This window comes from Mastomys coucha, unplaced genomic scaffold (assembly GCF_008632895.1).
Source record: "Mastomys coucha isolate ucsf_1 unplaced genomic scaffold, UCSF_Mcou_1 pScaffold16, whole genome shotgun sequence".
Lineage (NCBI taxonomy): Eukaryota > Metazoa > Chordata > Mammalia > Rodentia > Muridae > Mastomys > Mastomys coucha.
Genome location: NW_022196898.1, coordinates 98,892,358 through 98,908,505, shown reverse-complemented (window position 1 = coordinate 98,908,505; position 16,148 = coordinate 98,892,358). Strand labels below are relative to the sequence as shown.

The 16,148-nt window shown below is 38.3% G+C and overlaps 1 protein-coding gene across 2 annotated transcripts in view; it reads right to left on the bottom strand.

Moving 5' to 3' along the window:
• Positions 1 to 16,148, bottom strand: part of Adgrl4 (adhesion G protein-coupled receptor L4) — a 110,100-nt gene that overhangs the window by 26,901 nt on the left and 67,051 nt on the right. For both annotated transcript variants that reach the window (XM_031375840.1, XM_031375841.1), the window contains 6 exons: positions 15,683 to 15,862; positions 15,399 to 15,582; positions 13,841 to 13,957; positions 8,472 to 8,674; positions 6,636 to 6,812; positions 5,171 to 5,374 (listed from right to left, as the gene is read on the bottom strand). In XM_031375840.1, coding sequence (XP_031231700.1) covers positions 5,171 to 5,374; positions 6,636 to 6,812; positions 8,472 to 8,674; positions 13,841 to 13,957; positions 15,399 to 15,582; positions 15,683 to 15,862 — 1,065 coding nt within the window. The remainder of the gene's footprint in view (positions 1 to 5,170; positions 5,375 to 6,635; positions 6,813 to 8,471; positions 8,675 to 13,840; positions 13,958 to 15,398; positions 15,583 to 15,682; positions 15,863 to 16,148) is intronic.

The window sequence follows — 16,148 nt, the reverse complement described above, 5'->3', positions numbered from 1 at the left end:
TCCAATTCTCTCTCAGCCTCTCCAGCTCCCTCATCTGAATTGTCTCTGTGTGGTAAGCAGACCTGGAGATCTTTTCTTCTTCTTCTTCTTCTTCTTCTTCTTCTTCTTCTTCTTCTTCTTCTTCTTCTTCTTCTTCTTCTTCTTCTTCTTCTTCTTCTTCTTCTTCTTTTGGAGAGGAGTTTATTTCATCTTATATCTTACAGTACATTATGAATGATAGTTGTGACAGGAAATCAAACATGACCTTAGAGGCAGGCACTGAAGAAGCGGTAATGAAGGAATAGAATAACTATCTTGTGCAGACTGATTTCTTATTCCAGCTGTTCAGGGATGGTACTTGTGATAGTAAATCATTAGTCAAGGATATATATACTCAATGATCTTTTGCCCACTAGACAATCTGATGGAGACATTTTCTCAACTGAAGTTTCCTTTTTCAGTTGGACTCCTGTTCGATTATATTTGATAAAACAAAAGAAAGAACAAAAGAAAGAAAGAAAGAAGAAAGGAAGGAAGGAAAGAAGGAAAGGAAGGAAGGAAGGAAGGAAAGAAAGGAAGAAAGAAAGGAAGGAAGGAAAGAAAGGAAGATTTTCTCAAAGAACCAGCTCCTGGTTTTGTTGATTCTTTGTATAGTTCTTTTTGTTTCTACTTGGTTGATTTCAGCTCTGAGTTTGATTATTTCCTGCCTTCTATTCCTCTTGGGTTTATTTGCTTCTTTTTGTTCTACAGCTTTCAGGTGTGCTGTTAAGCTGCTAGCGTATGCTTTCTCCAGTTTCTTTTTGGAGACATTCAGAGCTATGAGTTTTCCTCTTAGCACTGCTTTCATTGTGTCCCATAAGTTTGGGTATTTTGTGGCTTCATTTTCATTACATTATAAAAAGACTTTAATTTCTTTCTTTTTTTCTTCCTTGACCTTCCTTTATTTCTTATCATTGAGTAGAGAGTTGTTCCGCTTCCATGTGTATGTTAGTTTTCTGTTTTTGTTGTTATTGAAGACCAGCCTTAGTCTGTGATGATCTGATGGGATGTGTGATTGAGGATGGTTTTGTGACCAACTATACAGTCAGTTTTGGAAAAGGTAATGTGAGGTACTGAGAAGAAAGTATATTCTTTTGTTTTAGGGTGAAGTGTTCTATAGATATCTGTTAAAACCATTTGGTCAATCACTTATGTTAATTTTACTGTGTCTCTGTTTAGTTTGTGTTATCATGATCTGTCCATTGATGAGAGTGGGATGTTGAAGTCTCCCACTATTACTGTGTGTGGTGCTATGTGTGCTTTGAGCCTTTTTGTTTGTTTGTTTCTTTTATGAATTTGGATGCCCTTGCATTTGGAGCATAGACATTCAGAACTGAGAATGCTTCTTGGATTGATTTTTCCTTTGATGAGTATGAAGTGTCCTTCCTTACCTTTTTTGATAACGTTTGTTTGAAAGTTGATTTTATTCTATATTAGAATGGCTACTCCAGTTGGTTTCTTGGGACCATTTGCTTGGAAAATTGCTTTCCAGCCTTTTACTCTGAGGAAGTGTCTGTCTTTGACACTGAGGTGCTTCTCCTGTATGCAGCGAAATGCTGGCCCCTGTATATATATCCAGTCTGTTAGTCTTTGTCTTTTTATTGAGGAATTGACCCCATTGATGTTGAGAGATATTAAGGAAAAGTGACTGTTGCTTCCTATTTTTCCTATTTTGTTGTTAGATGTGGAATTATTTTGTGTGCCTATCTTCTTTTGGATTGTTGAAAGATTACTTTCTTGCTTTTTCTAGGGTGTAGTTTCCCTCCTTGTGTTGATGTTTTCCATCTATTATCCTTTGTAGGGCTGGATTTGTGGAAAGATATTGTGTAAATTTCCTTTTGCCATGGAATATCTTGGTTTCTCCATCTATGGTAATTGAGAGTTTTGCTGGGTATAGTAGGCTGGGCTGGCATTTGTGTTCTTTTAATCACATATGTTTGTATGACATCTGCCCAGGATCTTCTAGCTTTCATAGTCTCTGGTGAGAAGTCTGGTGTAATTCTCATAGGTCTGCCTTTATAGATTACTTGACCTTTTTCCCTTACTGCTTTTAATATTGTTCCTTTGTTCTGTGCACTTGGTGTTTTGACTATTATGTGATGGGAGGAATTTCTTCTATGGTCCAGTCTATTTGGAGTTCTGTAGGCCTCTTGTATGTTTATGGGCATCTCTTTGTTTAGGTTAGGGAAATTTTCTTCTATAATTTTGTTGAAGATATTTACTGGCCTTTTAAATTGGGGATCTTCACTCTCTTCTATACTTATTATCCTTAGATTTGGTCTTCTCATTGTGTCCTGGATTTCTTGGAAGTTTGAGGTTAGGAGATTTTTGTATTTTCTTTGACTGTTGTGTCAATGTTTTCTATGGTAGCTTCTGCAACTGAGATTCTCTCTTCTATCTCTTGTATTCTGTTGGTAATGCTTGCATCTATGACTCCTGATCTCTTTCCTAGGTTTTATATCTCCAGTGTTGTTTCCATTTGTGATTTCTATATTGATTCTATTTCCATTTTTAGATCCTGGATGGTCTTATTTAATTCCTTCACCTTTTTGTTTGTGTTTTACTGTAATTCTTTAAGGGATTTTTGTGTTTCCTTTTTAGGGTTTCTAGCTGTTTACCTGTGTTCTCCTGTACTTCTTTAAGGGAGTTATTTATGTCCTTAAAGTCCTCTATTATCATCATGAAATATGACTTTAAATCAGAGTCTTGCTTTTTTGGTGTGTTGGGGTAGTCAGGGCTCACTGTGGTATGTGAACTGGGTTCTGATGATGCCAAGTAGCCTTGGTTTATGTTGTTTATGTTCTTACTCTTGCATCTCACCATCTGGTTATGTCTGGTATTAACTGGTCTTGCTGTCTCTGGCTTGTCCCTCCTGCAAGCCTGTGTGTCAGTACTCCTGGGAGACCAGTGCTCTCTGGGATTAATTTGGGTATGGAGAGCTGTGGTACAGGGTCAACTCCGGGATTCAGATAGAAACCTGAAGGATCCCATTCTTGGCTACTCCTTGGTTCCTATGACCTGATGAGCCCCAGACTGGTCTCTCTTGGGCCAGGGATTTGAGCAGAAGTAATGGTGTTACCTGTGTTCACAGGTGTGCCAGCACTCCTGGGAGACCAGCTCTTTCCTGGAGGTATTTGTGTATAGAGCTCTGTGGCATAGGATCAGCTCTGGGTACAGACAGAAACCTGAGATTGGCCATAATGGATGATTGTGAGACATCAAATGTGGGTGCTGGGAACTGAACTCTGGTCTTTGACAAGAGAAGCAAGTGCTCTTGAGCACTGAGCCATCTCTTCATCCCTTGGTGTTAGGTTTACAGGAACTAGTAGAAAAAAAGACATGCACTGAGTGGTAAAATTAATATTATGTATTACTGGAAGGCTCATGTAATATACATACTTATTTTCCTTATTAAAACAATGTAGTTAATGAAGAAATGGCTAGGTGGTTAAGAGCATTAGATCCTGTGGAGGACAGGTATGGTACCTAGCACCCATGGCGCCTCACAATCATCTGTAACTATAGTTCCAAGGGATCTAATGGCCTCTTCTCAACTCTGGCAGCAATAGGCATTCATGTGGTACATGCACACACATGCAAGTAAAACACTCATACTCATAAAGTAAATACACCTAAGATATTGAAACAGTATAATACAAGAACAAAGAGATTACATGTTAAAATGCAAATGGAGACTACTGGATAAAGTGGGGTAAAAAGATTTCTGAATGTTGAAATTTAGAAGTCACTTATGAAAAAAGTGGTATTAAATTAGAGCTTAAAATGGGTAGATTTCATTGGAAAGATTTGACCAAAATATTGTATGTAAGAATTGTAGAGAAAAAAGTAAAGCAACATAAGAGGAAAGAGGAAATTCATACCTCCACACTGGAGGGCTGAAGGGTGACTAGAATTGAGTGGTGTCATGAATTCTGCCACAATAGTTTGTATGAAAAGAAGGGTGTTCCATATCACCTAGTTCAGAGGGAAACTTAATCACTGGCCACTAGCTTCAGTCGTTGGAAGATTTCCGAGGAGGAAAGGAGTCACTTTCCTGATTTGTGTCCCAAGAAGACATTTCTCCAGCCAGTGTACGGCTGGTGTTTAGGATTCTAGCTGCTGCTGTTGCGTGTGAACTTCAATGTTGTTCACACTCTCAGCGAGTGCTTCTGCCAGCCATTGGCTTACACATATCCTAGCTGCCTAGAAACCAGGGGGGACCCTTCAAAGGCCTCTAAGGCACCTACTATGGCCCTTCTTAGGAGTACACTGTTCGTCCTTTCCTTTCCTTAGAGTTGGACTTTGCTGTCTGCCTCTTCCAGTCTACAATTCCAATTTTCTTTCATGAGCATGTCCTTTATTGCATATATGCATGTTTCACCCCACTGTGTGTCCTACTTTTCTGCAGATGTAGATTGATAAAATATGAAACTCTTTGCTGAGGTCCCAGGTTACCTCACCTGTGTTTGTTCTTCCTCTCTGTGGTGGTTTGCATGGCCCATGGGAAGTGATACTATTAGGAAGTATGGATTTATTGGAGGAGATGTGCGCTTGTTACAGGAAGTGTGTCACTCTGCTCAAGCTCTGCCCAGGGTTGACAAGACCCTACTCCTGGCTGCTTGTAGAAGCCAGTCTCTTCCTGGAAGACTTTGAATCAAGATGTAGAACTCTCAGCACCTTCTCCAAGGCTATGCTTGCCTGGATGGCAACATGCTACCTGGCATGATGATAATGGACAGAACCACTGAAACTTTCAGCCAGCCCCAGTTAAACGTTGTCCTTTGTAAGAGTTGCCTTGGTCATGGTGTCTCTTCACAGCCATGAAACTCTAACTAAGACACTGTCAATCCTTAAACAAGCTTCATTTGCACCCCTTTCAGTCCTTGCTTATTGCTTATGTAAATATAGGTATTTCTTTGATATGAAATTTTGGTTTTCCTAATAATTTATATAATGAAGGATATTTTTTGTTTAATGAATTTGTTGAGTGTGTCATTTAGATATGTTAGCATTGTCAAACATAGAAAAGATAACTTAAAACAATTATCTAGCATGTGTGCCACATTAAAACCTTTAATATGATTCATCTGACATGTTCAGTTAGAAAACACAAGAGAAAAGAATAAAGTCCAATGGGGGCCAGGCTGCATACCTTATTTGTATTTATGTTGATGCCAATAAGAAAAACAAGTTCTGCAAGGAAGAGGCTGCAGCAGAGGTTCTTATGGATTGTAGTCCTGGTGCTTTGAATTTCACTGAAGAACCAGAAGGTGAAAATGCAGATGGCGAGGCAGATCAGAGAGATGATTATTCCGAGCTGAGTGATCCTCGTCAGGATATTGTAATCTTTAATTCCCTAAGGGCAGACAGCGACAGAGTTGTTAAGAGGAAGACTTAGTGACTTCTCAAAGGGACTACAATCCCTCATGAACTTCTCAGGGAAGCATTAATCAAAGTGTTCATAAAAATGTAAAAATAAAAATGTACATTTAGATGAGAAAAACCTGTACTTAGTATCCAGAGAAACCTGATATAAATCATGTAGCAGGCTAACAGTACTATAATTAGTGATTTTTTTCTCTAAGCATAGTATATATTAGTACATGCCTGAATAATGTTATCACCATCAGTTGCATGATATTGAAAAGGTAATTCATCATTGTAATGGGAAAATGGTTAATTAAAACAGATTTATCAGTGGTAAGTCCAACACTTATGTCTATGAGGTAATCCATCTAAAACACATTAAACAAAGGTAAAAGAAAAACAGAATGTGAAGAAAGCCAAAATAGTGTAGTTGAGACTGAAATGGAGATGAGTTATTTATTTTCACATAAAGAATAGAAGTATTTCCCCCTTAATACAATGGGAAAAATGGTCTTTATAATTTATACTCCTTCAGTCAAACGTGTTATGACACTTATTAGACTTCATCACTGTGTGACCTGAAAAAGATGCTTAGAACATCACTGGATAAAGATTAAAACAAAGAGATGAAGAATGAAATTATATAATAATAATAATAATAATAATAATAATAATAATAATAATAATAATAATAATAATAAACTTTGAGGAAATAGTACTGAAGCAAAACATGTATTACAAAGATATTTACCATTCTTAAATATATTTGAAAGTCTTTGGGGTTTTATGTTCTTAAAGATATATTAGGTAAAATGTCCCAAATTTTATTAGGCATCAAAATGATAAAGAGAAGGATCTCCAGATACTATGAGTGTAAAATGTGTGAATAGCTATTGAAATATGCAAAATCCAGAGCAATGAAAAGATATTATGTCTTTCATGCAACCTAGTAGGAGTCATGTGTTAAGTATGTACTTGCTAGGAAACAATCTAAAATTTCCGTATTACACATATCCTAGAAGAGAAGGAAAGAATCAGAGACCAAACCAAACCAAATTAAACCAAACCAAACCAAACCAAACCAAACCAAACAAAACCCACAGGCTTTTCAATTACATCAACCATACAGTTGCCCCCAAGGAAAAGAAATAAAAGATCATTCTTTTCAATGACATGGGGTAAGAAGAGAAAGGTTAAGGATGACAAAAGATGGCTGCAGCTTTGTGAACACAAGCACACACTTGACTTACAATGGAGGTACTAGCGGACATCAAAATCGCAAAGTGTGTCAGGTGACTACAGCGGCAGGAAGTGTGGGTGTTGTTTGAGTGTGTCAGCTCACAGCCCTCAGATGACCAGCTGCCGTTGTTCATGGCATCGGCTGAGTAATTCCAAAAGGCACACTGTGTCCGGTGCTTATCTGAGAGCTGAAAAACAGACATCCCCCCTGTGAGACAGAGGAAACCACCTGGAAGCGATGCGTGGCTTGTATTTAAAGCAGCACTGATGGGATGAGCATGATGCCCAACATGAACACAGAACCAGTGCTGACAAATGATGACACTTTGTAGCAGACCTGAAATTCAGATTGCAATGATCCTACATTTTTTTTCTATTTTATTGAGTTGTGATAATTTTTATCAACTGACATCAGGTGTATTTCAAACAGAAAGAGCATTACTGACATTCATCATCTGTCTTTATTCACAAATGCTTGTTTTTCTATTGACCACAACAACGCACATTTACTATTTGTCTTAGATTCTATTGTAAATAAAAAGAATAAAATGAGAAAAGCAAATGAGAAAGAAGAAAATGAAATGGAAAGTAGCTCAAAGAGGCTCTTCCTAGAAGATGATGTCTCCTCGTGTGAATGTGTGAGCATAGCACATTGATTTGTGTGCATGTGAGTGCATGTGAGTGTGTGTGAGTGTGAGAATGAGTGCGTGTAAGTGTGAAAGTAAGTGAGTGTGTATGTGTGTGTAACTGAGAGAATGAGTGTGAGTGAGTATGAGTGTGAGAGTGTGTGAGTGCACGTGTGTAAGGGTGACAGTTAGTGTATATGTGAGTGTGACAGTGCGTGAGTGTATATGAGTATATATGAGTATGTGTGAGTGTGATAGTGTGAATGAGGGAGTGACTTTAAGTGTGAGAGTGTGTGTGAGTTAGTGTGAGTTAGTGTGAATGTGTGAGTTTTAATGTGAGAGTATGTGAGTGTATTTAAGTGAGAGACTGGATGTGAGTATGAGTGTGAGAGTCAGTGTGTGTGTGAATGTGTGTAAGTGTGAGAGTCAGTGTGAGTCAGTGTGAGTATGAATGAGTGTATATGAGTGTATGCAATGAGAGTGAGTGTGAGTATGTATAAGTCTGAGTGGGTATGAGAATGTGTGTGAGTCTGTGTGTAAGTGTGAGAGTGAATGTGTGTGAGTTTGAGTGTGAGAGTGTGTGTGAGTGGAAGTGTGAGAATGAGTTTGAGTGTGTGTGTGTGAGTATGAGAGTGAGTTAGATGTGAATGTGAGAATGTAAGTGTGTGTAAATGTGAGAGTGAGTGTAAGTGTGAGTGCACTTAAGTGGATATTAAAGAGCAACTTTGAGGAGTCAGTTGTGCCCTTCAGTCATGTGATGTGGTTCTGGAGGATTACCTCAGGCTGTTAGGTTTGCTCCTGGAGCCACTTCATAAGCTCTTAAAGGACAACATTACATCCTTAAAGATATGGGCATAGAAACCGGCAAAACTAATAATGTACTAAAAGTAAAAGTAGAGTACAGCTTATTCTAGTACATTTCACACGTGACTCATTAGTATTGACAAGAAACTTTGAGGAGAACTAGAAATGCAAAATGTTTTATAGAAAAGTAGTTGAGTGTTGGGGCTGTCAATCGTTGGCTGAGCGCAAGCTTGAGACAGAAAGACTTCAATTCCCATCCCTGAGAGGAAGAAAGGATCAAAGCTATACTACCTTTTTAGTTTAATTTTCAATGTTCTTATTCTCTAAAACTCACATATAATTAAAGTAACAGCATCAAAGTATATTCTAGTTCACTGGTTGTACAATAATTTTAAGCAATACTAGAAAACAACTTACCTTTATATGACTTAGTGTAAATGTAATTTTTTCAAGTTCATATAACGTTGGTGGATTTGAGCTAATTGAGGCAGAAATCACTGAAGAAATGACTTTTTCCTTTCCTTCAGAATTATCATTTTGAGTGTCCAGTAAAAAGTTGTCAGATGAGGAAAGCAAGGGACCAATGCTCTTATAGCATAGAAATGCAACTACTACATTGCCTGTCAATCAAATAAATGCAGTCAGTGGACTCTTAAACAATGAAACTATATTAACGCCCTTCAACACAAAAAATCAGTAGACAACCATTATACTCTATGGAAATCATAAAAGTTCAGATTGGAATGTGAGACAAAATATCCCACGTGTGCGTTAGCGTACAACATTCATTTCTTACATTCATTGACCTTTGTCAACTATTATGGCATCATACTTTCACAAACTTTGGTTGGAGGAAAAGTATTCCTGACAACCTGATCCTAACAGACAGTTGAGTCTGAGACATGTTCGCCCCTAGAGAGGTAAGCTTTGAGTCATGTGTCCGTGTGCAAATGAGTTGGAATTAAGACGACCGAGAAGTGACTAAGTTGGGTCATGTCACTGAGTTCCACTTCGGAATCTCTGCAGTGCTTCTTCCTAATGTTGAAAGCATTGAGTTCTGCGGAGTCAGAGGAGCCATAGTTTACCTTAGCACTATCCAAAAACAGTACCTGAGTGCGGCCCAATGCTGCAGAATCACAAACACAAATATTGACAGTATGTTCAGAAAACACAGTGGCCACAAAACTGGACTCCTCCACACCACACATTCCTTCCATATGATCATGTGATGTATAGTTTCTAAGGCATATCCATCTCTATTCATTTTAATTGTTGCATGCTCTTACTTAACCTATGACCCTCACAGAACCTTTCTTTGACCTACCAGCTTGGAAGACATCTTTGAAACAAATAGATATTTAATCTATGTGACAACTAAACTTGCGTGTCAACACCCGGGGAAGAGGCGACCAAACTGAAGAAATGCTTCTATCAGAGTGACCTGAGAGCATTGCTAATTAATTGATTGCTAATTAATGTAGGAGGGACCAATCTACTGTGGGTGGTGCTAACTACTGTCCAGGTGGGTCTGGGAGATGCGAGGAACCTGCACATAAGCCTGGGAAGGAGCCAGTAAATGGCAGTGGCCAAGCCTCTTCTTGGAAAGGTGCATGACCGTAATACAGACAGCTCTCTCCTTTAGGCAAGGACTGAGGAGTTGGGTCCTCACACGGCAAGACCTGTGGGGATGTTCTTGCAGACTCTCGTGACCTTTCCTGGAGGAAAGCTTGGTTCACTTTTGCCTTGTGTTTGAGTTCTTGGCTCTGCTAATGCAGTTTTTACTTTCACTTTGTGTGTGACTGTCATTTCTTCAAGATCAGAAAAAAAAGCTAAGGCTGTGATTCATTCTTGCTTGTCTCTGAGGATCGTGGGAACAAATGGATCAACACTCTTCTGTTGGTTAACAATGGTGATGCGGTTGAGTCAACATAAGGCCCTGGTCTGGGTGTATCAGCTAACGTCTGGATATTCTCTTCCAATGGAAACTTACTTATGACAACAACTGGCCCACCATCCTGTTCCAAACAACAGCTAGATGTTTATCAAAAGGTGAGAAAGGCCTTGCTGTTGGTTCCAAGGTTTAATAGGAGCATTCAGAGGCAAGCCAAGCACAGGTGAGGAACTGCCTCAGGTTGCTTTTGTGCTGAGATCCCTGGCCATTAGAAGAATTAGATCTCCTGAGGAGGGTATGATGAGATTCCAGGTGCTGATAATTAAATTGGAATTTCCTGGATATGTAGACTATCAGCTCTCTATACTGTAACCGCTATTGCCACCAACCACAGTCACTTGGGTACAAATGTGCTGAGCTAGATATTAGCTGCTTACTGAGGCCGTATAGATTATAGGAATCAGAGATTGAGGAGGAGAAGGAAGGAATAAGTGCAGTGTGAACATTGTTATTAAATGTAGGAAATATTCCACACATCCTCCTTTGGGCACTGAACCCTGCCAGGGATGGACTCTGGCAAATAAGCAGAGTTTCTTCACGGTTTCTGTTTAGTTCCTCACACCAGGTTCTTCCTTGGCTTCTCTTCATGTCCCTGCCACTGTATTTCCTTGATAAATACCCTCTGCACACCTCTCTTTCCACCCCCCAGCCAGAATTCTGAACCTTTTGACTTCTGACAATTTCTTGCTAATTTCAGGACTAATTGATCTTTGATCTTCCTTAAACAGACTTGATTGTGAAATGTTCCCCACTTAGTTGTGCTTTGAATGCTTGGTCTGCAGCTCATGGGGATGTCTTGAAGGCTACGGCATTTTCAGGAGATGCCATTGGCCTTGAGGAAGTGAGTCAGCAGGCCTGAAGCACTGAAGGCCGCTCTTGCTCCCAGTTCCAGCCCTCGTTCTCAACTTCTTGGGAGGAATGGAATTCTCTATCCAGTCCACTTCCCTGTGCCATGAACTCCTCCATGCCTTCCCCACCTTGATGGGCTAACTTAGATGGGCCCTTTCAAACTGTGAGCCAAATAAATCCTTCCTCTTTTAATATTTCCTGCCAGATATCCTGTAACTAACACAACAAAACTAAAAAATAAGGCTCACTCACCAGAAAATGGGTTGCAGATGCAGACTCATTTGAAAAGAATACATCATTTCATATTGAATTCCATCTGCTCTCACTACTAGCTTATGATATTTATGCTTTCTTGTCTATATTTTGTTAGTATTAACATTTCTTTTTCTAAGAACAAAAAATTGCCTTTCATTCAATTTCTAGAACAAATGTATAAGTACTTATTTCATGCAAATTACTGTGTTAAAGTTTCATAGACATCTTATATATATTAATATACTTTTAATATAAATATATATGTATATATTTGTAACACACATATACATAATATATATACATATATGTATATATATAAATATACATATGTATACTGGCTAGTTTTGTGTCAACTTGACACAAGCTGGAGTTATCACAGAGAAGTGCCTCCATGAGACCCAGCTCTAAGGCATATTCTCAATTAGTGATCAATGTAGGGAGGGCCCCATGTTGGTGGTGCCATCCCTGGGCTAGAAGTTTTGGGTTTCATAAGAAAATCAAGCCAAGCAAGCCAGTAAGTAACATCCCTCCGGGCCTCTGCAACAGCTCCTGGTTCCTGACCTGTTTGAGTTCCAGTCCTGACTTCCGATGGTGATCAATAACAATTTGGAAAGTGTAAACTGAATAAACCCTTTCCTCCCCAACTTGCTTCTTGGTCATGATGTTTGTGCAGGAATATAAACCCTGACTAAGATAATATGTATATATATTTGTTAGCATCTATAGATTTTCCCTTAAATTTATTTGTTTTGTTTATTTTTTATGAATATATCCACAGAACCTGTTAAGCAGTTGAAATTTCAAAGACAATTTGAGGAGTGTTTAGAAGTCACGGAAAACGTATTGAAAATACCTATTGTGGTGACAAATGATGAAATTGTCACGGAATTAAAATTTCAGAGAGATGCTGGAGATGATCGGAGTTTCATCGATCATTTCTTTCCCGAGTGATACAACTATATTTGTCATCCTAGATTACTGAAAAGCATCAGGGTGAAGCAAGTTAAGATTCTCCTGCCTGTTACATTTCAGGAATAAGTTTTCCAATATGGACTGTACAATAAACTTCTTTAAGAATCTTGTTCCCAGATTCCTTTCTGATCCTTTCTCTTGGGGAATGCCAACGGTTCTTCTAAGCACGACTTTCTCTAGTGATCTGTTTGGGCATCTGACTATTATCCCAATTTCACAAGTATTTAAAAGAAAGTATGCAGAATTCCTTGACAGAAGCCTGTTATAATTTTATTGCTAAACCATGGTTGAGAGCACTGAATCTTCCTGTCCCTATCACAGTTCTAAATTCAGCTTACAGAATTATGTAAAAAGCCATCTGTGTCTCCTGATCTCCTCTGCAGTCCTCCCAATGGGACTGTGTCTTTTCTAATGAATTTCACAAGTGAAATCACATACAGACATCACTGGGAGGTGAGATCAGTTTGTACGTCCGCTTTTTCCTTTAGGATTTAACCTTGAGGAAAAACCATCTTCCCCATCTGCCTTATTGAGATCTGATATTATCCCCTTCAAATGTCCATTTATGTGTGCCATCATTACACATAACAAAGCTACCATACAATCAGTCGGCATCTCTCTGAGATTTTAATTCCGTGACAATTCCATCATTTGTCACCATAATAGGTATTTTCAATGCGTTTTCCGTGACTTCTAAACACTCCTCAAATTGTCTTTGAAATTTCAACTGCTTAACAGGTTCTGTGGATATATTCATAAATATTATATGTATGCTTCATTGATTACAGTATGGTTTAACAGTACAAGAGCCAAGGGTTCAGTGGCAATGCATCATGGTTATTTTTCATTTGTTTGGTGACTATGTGTTTCTCACTTTGACCAGAAGAAAAAAAAAAAAAAAAAAAAAAACAGTGAGGATAATGAATAGAGAAAAAATTCCCAAGCAGTGGAAAACAAAACGAACTGAAACAAAGCAAGGAAAATATCAAGAGGCTAGCTTGCAGAATGGTCATTAAAATTAAAGTCTATCTGTTCATAAAACAGTCTTTATGTGAAGTTACTGTTTTCATTTATATCTGTGATTACCACAAACGCTGAGGAAAGGTTGCCCTCAGCAATAAATCTTTACCTATGTGAGAACAACTACCACAGAAGTTATGCTATGGCAGGGGGAATTTTTCTGTGCATGTTGCTCCAAGAGGAGATGAAAGGTGAAAGGTAATATAAATTAAAATAGTAGCAACTTGCTTGACCCCAGTTAGGTGACAAGGAAAAGCTTGTTGAGTTGATTTCTTTATTAACTTCTTCCTTCCTCATTTTGCTCCAAACTATTTGCTGATAAACATGGAGAGAACTCCATTAACTTTGTACCTTTCTTCCATTATCTACCAAATGAGATTGTTAAATTAGATAATCACTAAATTGCTTGCTACCAGCACTCTCTGTCTTATTTTTTTTAAACCTGCATGACTTAGAGTTTACTATACAAAAGCTAAAGGAGGATCACGCAAAGAAAAGTGTAAAACAAATCCCTATCTGCAATCACAAATTTGGTTTCATGATGAAAAATCAGGATATTATTGGTTAAAATTCACCTCAGGTAGTGCTGTCTGAATGAAATCTCATGTATAAACATGGATAGCATGTATGTGAACATAAATGTTTCTATAGGAAATTGTTTGTATATCTGTGCATAGCCAAGTGCATATCAAGTACTTATTAGAAATCCACGAAGATGCGTAAGATACTCAAATCTTACCAGTTGCGTTGTATGCAGACTTTCTCTTTGGAAATATTTTTACATAGCCTCCATCCACATTCATATGGGGATGAGTATGCTTCATGTGCATTGAATCAAACACGAAAACCTTGAGAGCTGAAATAAGACCACGGAAATAAGAAATATTCTAAAATTAGTTTAACCAATGTAATTTTAATTTTAGAGACAATTGCATTGGAAACAGTTTCTTTTCAGTTGGGCCAGTACAGTGCATACTCCTCCAAAGTATAGAAACTTCAGAAATTTTTTTTTCTTTTGACTATTGAGTTCATGGTCAATAGTCATTACTGAGTTCAAAGAAAAATGAAAATGCTTACACAGGCAAGAGCATCCGCACACAATTCCTAAAGCAATGAGGACTGCAGTGTCTTACAGGTCTGCCTCACCTGCAGCCTATAGGCTGTAGTCACCCAGAAAAGCTATGAGTATGGCATCACACAAAATAGTAACAGTTAAAATCTTTAGGATTTTATTTTTTTGTTTTTTGAGACCATTTTTGCAACTGAGTTGTTTGTTTCACAGTGTGAACTTTGTAGACGGCAATGTCTCGCTGCAATGTCAAAAGGTTGGAAATACCTGTTAACTATCCACAAAGTAAACATGACTCACTGTTGAAAAACTGACAGTATTAGATTTTTGAGTAATAGTTCACTTTGGGGGTGCATTAGCAGAAACATAGAAGCACAGTATGCCTACATATTAACCTCGTCATTTTCATTCTTAATTTAGGTAAGTGGTGAATACCAATGAGGTGATCAATCATTCTGTCAATATACAACTGTCTAGCAGGTATCACCCAGATGTGCCATATAGACACACACAATAATTTCCTAATAGAATACTTTGCTTCTTCAGAACCGTTTATAACTATCTTCAACATTAACCCTAATTTTAGTACTTGTTTCAGTAAACTACACTGAGTATGAAATTGTACTTCATTATTAGAGTGGCCTCATGTTATCTCAAGGCATAGCATTTCCAAAGAGAAATTTAAAAATACTATATCCAATTTTGAAGGTTCTGTGCCTCAGTGTAGGGGAATGCCAGGGCCAGAAAGTGGGAGAGGGCGGGGTGGCAGGCATGGGGAAGTGGGAGGCAACAGGGGTTTGTTTTGGTTGTTTTTGTTTGTTTCTTTGTTTTTTTGGAGGGGAAACTGGGAATGGAGAAATTTACATGTAAATAAAGAAAATATCTAAAAAAAATAATAAAGGGGAAAAATACTATATCCATAATTTTGGATCTAATTATTGTAGGTTAGGGTCAGGAGACCACTGAGTGAGTGGGAGAAGGGAGAAATACCTTCTGCTAATCTTCATGATAGACAGTTTATGAATAGAGAAACGGAGGCAATAAAGACAGGGGAATATCATCTTTTCTACTAGCATGGTTCTCTATTCATATTGCTCTGGCAATATGAACCAACATTCATTTCTGCATTGAAAACCTGTGTGCAGTTTATATTTCAAGCACTGCTCCTCACTGTCTGGATTGGTAAATGCTGCAGCGTTGAAGCAGACTCTTGACTTCCAGGCCTTACCCAAGTCAGTAGAGTTCATATCAAACTGAGTGTTTTTCTGGATGTTCTGAGAGATCCGTAAGGTGAGGAGCTCAGCAGTGTGCATCAGCCTTGTGAGATGATGTCTTCTGTGATTTGTAGGTAACTGGTCCCACATTTTACGAGTATCCTTTTCAACAAAATTATTGATGGTTTTTCCAAATTCCTATTTAAGGGAAAACACATCTTTAAAAATATTATATCACACTGAACAGACATACAGGAAACAATTTAAATATCAACTCCACGGTAGACTGAATACTCACAGTAAGAGTTGAATTGAACTGGGCATCCTTGGATAAAGTGGTGCTGTTCATGTAGCCTAGTAATGAGGATGATTCTGTTAGTATCTCTATGTATGTGACTATATCCATCAGAGAGAGCTCAGCCTCAGAGTTTTTGTAGATTTCTTGGAGTAAAGTTGTCTGTTCTTTTATTGGTCCAATCTGAGAAAACAATGAGTACAGACATGGAGAATCAGATTTCTGTTGGAGGATTTTACCCATAAGATTTAAGGGGTTGGGAAGCTGTGTCAGTGAGGAAAACATTTGATATCTAAGTTTGAGGACTGATCTTCTGATATCCAGACTCTGTGCAAAAATATTGTGTGTGGCAGCACACCTGTAATCCCAGGGCTGTGCAGGTGGAGACATAAGATCTCTGGCCATGCTGTCTATGTAGGAGAGAGAGAGAGAGAGAAAGAGAGAGAGAGAGAGAGAGAGAGAGAGAGAG